Source organism: Lupinus angustifolius, chromosome LG06 (assembly GCF_001865875.1).
Source record: "Lupinus angustifolius cultivar Tanjil chromosome LG06, LupAngTanjil_v1.0, whole genome shotgun sequence".
NCBI classification, from domain to species: domain Eukaryota; kingdom Viridiplantae; phylum Streptophyta; class Magnoliopsida; order Fabales; family Fabaceae; genus Lupinus; species Lupinus angustifolius.
In genome coordinates this window covers 23,714,688-23,722,594 of record NC_032014.1, presented here as the reverse complement: position 1 = coordinate 23,722,594, position 7,907 = coordinate 23,714,688, and the positions used below count along the sequence as shown (strand labels likewise).

General features: G+C 33.4%; 1 protein-coding gene across 2 annotated transcripts; it reads left to right on the top strand.

Moving 5' to 3' along the window:
• On the top strand, positions 348 to 7,907 carry LOC109350283 (uridine kinase-like protein 3). Of its 2 annotated transcripts, XM_019591492.1 has the most exons (16): positions 789 to 959; positions 991 to 1,004; positions 1,225 to 1,385; positions 2,122 to 2,213; positions 2,858 to 2,927; positions 3,232 to 3,350; positions 3,633 to 3,729; positions 4,136 to 4,215; positions 4,493 to 4,687; positions 4,784 to 4,867; positions 4,966 to 5,026; positions 5,798 to 5,858; positions 6,208 to 6,301; positions 6,388 to 6,460; positions 7,209 to 7,291; positions 7,398 to 7,907. In XM_019591492.1, exons 1-16 carry the CDS (start codon positions 924 to 926, stop codon positions 7,572 to 7,574), a joined length of 1,497 nt encoding a protein of 498 aa, XP_019447037.1. In that variant the 5' UTR covers positions 789 to 923; the 3' UTR covers positions 7,575 to 7,907. The 2 variants fall into 2 exon arrangements, with proteins under 2 accessions (XP_019447039.1, XP_019447037.1); XM_019591494.1 differs by lacking the exons at positions 789 to 959; positions 991 to 1,004 and adding an exon at positions 348 to 504.

Genomic DNA, 7,907 nt, shown 5'->3' with positions numbered 1-7,907 from the left:
CCAACAACAATGAGTTTAATCTCATTATAGAATGGTAAAAAGGTAATGAGTAAAATATATAATATCTATTCATTATCAATTATCAATCTTTTATTTTAATTATTATTTATTCTTTAAATAAAGTAATACAAATTAATAATAGATTAATAAAGTTTCAATACTTGAAAGCAACATTGTTGAAAGTACAATCACAATCTCTAAAATGATAAATTCCTTCCCCACAAAAGATATTCATAGTAGTAGGGGAAATGATATTATAATCTTACAGTGTAATTGTTGTTGGTAAAAAAATTTGACCATTATTTAGCAGCTATATATAATATAACATAGGTTGTTGCACAAGAATCTTCATCATAATCACCATTCTGTGTTACCATTATTAAAACTACTGTTGTATGTTGTAATAAGTAATAACTCTTGTGTTCTTAATTTGCCCTTAACCATTTCTGTGCATCTCACAACCTCTCTCTTCCCTTCTTTCACTCAAATTGTTGAGCTTACTAGGTAAGTTCTGGAATCAGTATTTTGTTACATGATACAACAATTCTTGAATGCATAACTTGGTTATTTTTATGCAATTCAATTTTGATCAAATATAAAATTGTTCATATGTCCTACTGGATCTGGATTTGGTTGTGGAAAAAACCCACTTGAGTATTTGGGTTGTGGTTACTGTGGTGTGTGTTTTGTGTGCAATCATGAAGTGGGGTGAGAATAAAGTTTGCTTTTTTATTTTGGTGCTAGTTGCAATGGAATTAGGTTCTCCTTGCTTACCTAGTGCCATAAAGGCTTCGTTGTTGTTGTTTAAGTTAAGGAATTTGAATGCTTAGTCTAATTATAGGGTTTTGGGAAGATATAAGAAAATGGTGCAGGTAGGTCTTAGAATCATTTGTGGTATTTAATTTTAGCCATAGTCTAAGGCCATGTATGGTATGAAAGTTACCAGACCCAGAATTTGTATTCCACTGTCTGTCTCAATCTGCAATGAAAGTTACCTCCAGAAGGTGAAGAAATATTGTGCTACTTTAGCCTAATTTATTCACTAAACTTAGTCTTACTTGGTCCAATCAGACTCATTTGCAAGCTGTTAAAACTAAATGTGAATGATTTTAGATGGTGGAAACTCGTATAAACACTACCTATCCATATATTTAATATGTTTATTTACTTATCTTGATTGTTTGTAATTTTTCTATCCGTGATTTTGAACCATTACTTTTCCAGGTCTTTACCTATGGATACTAAATCAGCTGTAGATTTAATGGAGTCTTCCTCCGAGGTTCATTTTTCTGGATTTCACATGGATAGTTTTGAGCAAAGAAAGGATGACATAGAACAACCAACAACATCAGCAACTAACATGTACAGACAACCTTTTGTCATAGGTGTGTTTTTCACATTGCAAGCTTCCAACATAGTAATGAAGTCACCTACTACCTATCTAGATCCTCAAACTTAATGGCCGTGTACCGATTTTGTCCTGTGTTTATTGGATCATGTTAGTAATAGGTGCTAGACATTCTAAATTGATGGTTTTGTTGGTAGGAGCTAAGATGCTATAGCTCATGCTTGGATTGGTTGTGTTCTGTTATGGCAGAGAAAATGCCAAGATGTGATTCACATGATTGTTTCATAGCACATGAAGAAAATTACCGTTGAAAGTAATAGACATCAATACAAGTTTGTTTAAGTTGGATAATGAAATTTCTTGAAACTTATGTTTCACTTAGAGAAAATGACCAGAATTCATATTTTCTATAAAGAGTATCAAAGTGTTCTTGCTTGAGTAATTAAAAACTAACATGAAGTCGAAATTAATTACAATTGTTTATGCCAGTCTAAGTTTCAACATCATGATATCATTTCGCTTAATCATTCCAGTCATTTGGTAATTTTATGCTTTGCAAATTGTGCCAACTTATATATCATGCTATGATTATAAAGTAGAGTTTTTTCTGCACAGTTAGTGTTGAAGTTTTATTTTTTAATTTTTAACGTTTGAGACACATTTCTTTTCTGAAGTTATAATACATCATTAACTTTGTTTGGATGCCTTGATGTCTATTTCTACTTCATTTATCTTAATTATTCATATTTATTTAAATATTTTTAATTTTATAGGTGTTGCTGGGGGTGCAGCATCGGGCAAGACAACAGTCTGTGATATGATTATTCAGCAACTTCATGACCAACGAGTTGTACTGGTTAACCAGGTAACAAATTCTTTCTGCATATACATATTTGATAATATATTAAGATTCGGTATCTGTGATTTAAGGTTATCATTGAGGGTGGATGCTTAATGGGTTCGTGCATTAGGCGTCATAAGCATCCTGTTCTCTCCGTTTTCTGTATCCCATTGGGGTTCTATTCTGGTTTATATTCTTTCCTTAAGTTATTCAACAAATTCATGGAATGTGATTTAGAGCTTTTGTTTGTAATCTCATAGTAAAATAGAGTAATAGACACATTATTCATAACACCAAAATATGTCACCCTCTGTACATTTGATTATTCTGTCATGCTTCTTCCTTACCTCCTTTTCTATTATGAACGTGCACATACTTTTCTTAAACATTCCCTCAAAATATGATAAATATGAAGATATTATACACCGTTTTTTTGGGTAATATGTAGTCAATAAATACTCTGGATGCCTTTTCTTTTTCATTTGTATTGTTACCTGTCACCTTTTTTATTATTTAATACTATTACTTGTTTCTTTCTTCCTTTTGTCGTATTTTGCATTATTTTTTTTCATTTGTGGAGGTGTGCTTCTCAAATTGGACTTAATATTTCTTATTGTACTTCAGTTTACACAATAGGCTTAATATATGAACTACATATCTTGTAACAGGATTCTTTTTACCATAACTTGACTGAGGAGGAACTTACAAGAGTACAAGATTACAACTTTGACCATCCCGGTCAGTACAGTTTTACTTATCAGTCTTACATAGTGAATTTCTTTTGGTATTGATGAACTTATCGGGATGCTTTATTATATTTCCTCTTTTAGTTCTATTTATTGAAAAAAGCTGGAATTCTTTTTCCCTAATACGCGTTTTGAGGATGAGGCTTCAGAGCCTTAAGTAATTCTCATGTTTTATTCATTCCGGCAAACCAATTGTGACCTCATTACCTAAGGCTACAAGTTAGTAAACTATACTTTGGAATATTCTTGAACATTAATGTGAATGTTTTTGTACTGCTTTTTTTATATGACATCAGATGCTTTTGATACTGAGCAATTGCTACGTGTTATGGACAAGTTGAAGTGTGGCGAAGCAGTAGATATTCCAAAGTATGATTTTAAGAGTTACAAGAGTGATCTGCATCCATCAAGAAGGGTATATCTTTGGAACTTCCATTTCTGATTACCAGTTTTAAGCCCAACTCACTCCCCTCCGACATACAAACACGGTTAAAATGCTTTAACAGATTAAGATTAAAACTTGAAATTCGATTTTGAAGTTGTGAATTTCATGCAAAAGCATAATTTTATTTTTTTAATGCATAGATCAAGTATAAAATATATTGGGTATGATAATCTAAATTCAGAATTTAGACATGGTTTAGTGTACAAAGTTGTATTATCATTTCATTTAATGTTCCTTCAACATATTTTTCAGGTAAACCCTTCAGATGTTATAATTTTGGAAGGTATCCTTGTTTTCCATGATCCACGTGTTCGGGAGTTGATGAATATGAAGATATTTGTTGACACAGGTCCTTTATTATTGTTAAGTCATAGGATTCATTTTATGTTTTCTGTTGCATTTGTTAATTTATATGGGATCTGTTATTAGATTCTTTCTATTTTCATCCTATAGAATTGTTTTTCCCTTCTCCTAAGCCACATCATGGTATAAAGATGGAAATTTATTTGCTCCACATAGGTTCCAACTTTCCGTACTATTTAATAAAATGAGTGTTCTTTCTGGGTACCGAGTCTGTTACTTTTACTGTATATCTTATATTTGTTACTTTTTCCACTTTTCTTCTCGGTTCTTTATTATTTTATGAACTATTTTCGTCTTTGTACCTTCTGTTTATTTTAAATGCCTGTATATTCGTATCTTTGTTGAAATACTAAGTTATGCTGTCACTTTAAAGTTTACAATGTTCAGTGCAGATGCGGATGTTCGTTTAGCTAGAAGGATTAGGCGCGATACTGCTGAGAAGGGTCGAGATATTGGAACAGTTCTTGATCAAGTAGCAACTTTCTGCCACATTGCTCACATTTACTTCACTGCAAGACTTTAAAAATCTTATTTTGGTTTCATGCCTCTGATTATTTACCATGCTGTCCATGCAGCTTCCTTTATTACGAAACTTGTGATTATTCATTTTTATGGAATTAAATCATTAAGGACTGGTTTTGTGCTTATTATAATATTGCTTAAGCTAAATATTCCTTTTAAGGTTTTGATATTAACTCTTTCAGTTTAATGGATATTGGTAGCTGACTCTCAAGTTATACTTGTTTCAGTATTCAAAATTCGTGAAGCCTGCTTTTGATGACTTTATTCTTCCAACAAAGAAGTATGCTGATATAATTATACCTCGTGGAGGAGATAATCACGTGGCCGTTGATCTGATAGTACAGCATATCCGCACAAAGCTTGGTCAACATGACCTATGTAAAATATATCCCAATTTATATGTGATTCATTCAACTTTTCAGGTACCCTTTTCTTGATATATTGACCTTTTCAACCTAGAGATCCAAACTTTGATTTGTTCTAAAGTTCAAATCATCGTGATGTTTGCTGCTATGCAGATACGGGGTATGCATACCCTGATACGTGATGCCCAGATAACAAAACATGATTTTGTATTTTATTCTGATCGTTTGATTCGTTTGGTAAGTAAACAGGCTTCATTTGTTGCTTTATTCAGTTATTGACATTTTCTTTTATTATTATTATAACTTTAATGATCATATTTTCTGCACTTGACCAGGTTGTAGAACATGGCTTGGGGCATCTTCCATTTACAGAAAAGCAAGTAATCACTCCGACGGGTAAGTTTTTCTTTTTCAATACTTGTCTTGTATGTTTACTGTGGTGCAAAAGTTTTAAGTGCTATTTTCAATCCTTTTTATCCTTGCAGCTGAAATTTAGTCGAATTCCATGGTTTGCATTATATTTGCCTTTTCAGATGCTTCATTCCCCTCCTTTCACTGCTTAGTTTCATGGATGATGTGAATATTTTGTGTTTTACTTCTTGTGTGCTGTCATATTTTTCTCACAATTTTTAGCAGTGCAAGAACTATATGTTCTCACCCATTTTATAGGGACATATGTGGCTATAGTTTTTTGTTTTTAATGGAAAATGTCCATTAAGATATATCTTAGACCTCTAGTCTTGGTCCTCTACTATGGCCAAATGAAATTGATTTATTAGTGTCAGGCTGACAGCATTCTTATATGCCCCCATATTTTACTTTTTTAATGGATCCTTCGCCCGGCATGAAACTATGATAGAAGGGCATCATATTCTTTGTTAGTCCATGTTTAACGGAGACTTCAAATAACTTGCATTTTGACTTCCACATCAAAGAAATCTTCTTAATAGATTGGGGACCAAATGTTTATCTTGTTATAGTACTTGGGACATGTTCTGTTTTTCATGATGTAGTTGCAGCAATTGCCATGCTGAACTAAAAGCTTTTTGTGTCCATCTCAATACCATCATCATTCTTTTTCGTCTATTGACAATACATATATACATATATATTGTTTAATGTTTCAATCTTTTGATGGTAAATATTGATTCTTGTCCTTCAACACAGGTTCTGTATACACTGGTGTGGATTTTTGTAAGAGGTTATGTGGTGTCTCTGTCATCAGGAGGTATTAGTCCAGTCCAAACCTGAAGTCACTTGAGCATATGATTTAGCATGGTCATCCTTCCTACCTAGTATTGACTAAAATATCTTATCTTTATTGTCCAAGAATTACTCGATAAACAAAACAATATTTTGTCGATTCGGGTTAAGTCCAAATTGATTAGATTGCATATGGTGGCATTTACTTACCTTGAAATCATTGTTCAAATCCATCCCCTGTTATGGCTTAAGGATCTAGTTTTTTTCCCGTCCCCTTGGTTGGATCCAGTTAATGTGAACTATATAGTTGAAGTTTATATTTATTCAGACAAGTACTTCCTGCCATTATACTAACCGATATTTGCTAATGTCAGTGGGGAGAGTATGGAGAATGCTCTTCGAGCGTGTTGCAAAGGTATCAAGATTGGGAAAATTCTAATTCATAGAGAAGGTGACAATGGTCAACAGGTTTGTTCATCTGCATATTTTTCTTTTGTGTCTATGTTTGTTTCATTTCATGATAAATGACTTCTTACCCTTTGATTTATGAGCAGCTAATATATGAGAAGTTGCCAAATGATATCTCTGATAGGCATGTGTTACTGTTGGATCCTATCCTTGGCACAGGTTTGTCATTCTCCTTTGTTTTCATGATTTTTCAAAAGTTACTATATACCAAGTGTCTGTAACCCTTTGCATCTAAAAGTTGCAAAATAGTCATCATAATAAGAGTGAATTTAAAGGATTCAGGAGTGAGGGGTGCACTTTAGAGGATAAAGTGCAGAATTATAACCGTTGATCCAAAAATCAATGGTTGAGATTTTAACTATTCTATAATTTTTATACACAGAGGGTGAGCTTTGCACAACGGTAAAGTTGTTTCTTAGTGACCATGAAGTCACGAGTTTAAATTCTGGAATCAGTCTCTTCACTTGCGGTGTAAGACTGCATATATCTACTCTCCCTAAATCCCACTAAGTGAGAGCCTCGTGCACTGTGCCACACTTTTTTTATAAGTTTTATACATAGATGGTGAACTTGGCTCAGTGGTAAGATTGTTGCTTAGTGGCCATGAGGTCACAAGTTCAAATTCTGGAAACAGCCTCTCTGCTTGCAGGGGTACAACTGCGTATATCTAGCCTCCCTAGACCCCACATGTACTGAGCCACCCTTTTTTATAATTTTTATACATGTGCATCTATCTTATCATAATCTTAACAATTGATTTTCTAATTAATGGTTACATTTGCAATTTATCCTCTGAATTGCACCATTCACTTTAGAGAAGCCAAATCCAAATTGAAAATATTTATATTTGGTAATTTGGGTTTCCTGGTTTTCTTTTGGATTAACCTTGGAGAATCTTAACCTTTAGGTAACTCTGCTGTTCAAGCAATTTCTTTACTTTTAAGAAAGGGTGTACCAGAGTCCAACATCATATTTCTTAATCTCATATCTGTAAGTCGCTAATGCCTTACTTGCTATTAACCTTTCACATTGTTTATTTTTATGCTACTTTCTGTTCTTGTGTCCTATTGATGATTTACACTTCTCATTTTGGCAGGCACCTCTAGGTGTGCATGTGGTCTGCAAAAGCTTCCCAAGAATAAAAATAGTGACATCCGAGATTGAGATTGGTTTGAACAAAGATTTCCGCGTCGTACCAGGCATGGGCGAGTTTGGAGATCGCTACTTCGGAACAGATGATGATGATGAGCAGGTGGTGGCTTCTTCAAAGTAGTATTAAGGAAACTTGTTATATGGACAATAGGTTGAAATATGCTGAATCATAATTTCATTATCCTTTTGGTTAACAATAAAGACATCATTTCATTATCCATGACTCTAATTAGATGACTGAAATATTACTAAAAGACCATTATCTGCCTCATGGCAGTGTTAGGGATCACACATTGGTCTATCCAAGAGTGATAAACATAGATAGATTAATCCATGCACACCTATTGCTATATTGCTTAGGTGAATTACTCTTGGTATGTGACTGTATTCCCTTGATGCTTATGTATATAGCTAAGTCTTTGCTGAACTCAGTTTTCAATCTGTTATCTTTTAT

Excerpts from the sequence above, each read along its gene's own strand:
- LOC109350283 (XM_019591492.1), top strand. The coding sequence starts at position 924 with ATGTATGGTATGAAAGTTACCAGACCCAGAATTTGT. Across the intron at positions 2,214-2,857 it reads GAGTTGTACTGGTTAACCAG|GATTCTTTTTACCATAACTT; the intron begins GTAACAAATTCT and ends ATCTTGTAACAG. Across the intron at positions 4,216-4,492 it reads TTGGAACAGTTCTTGATCAA|TATTCAAAATTCGTGAAGCC; the intron begins GTAGCAACTTTC and ends TACTTGTTTCAG.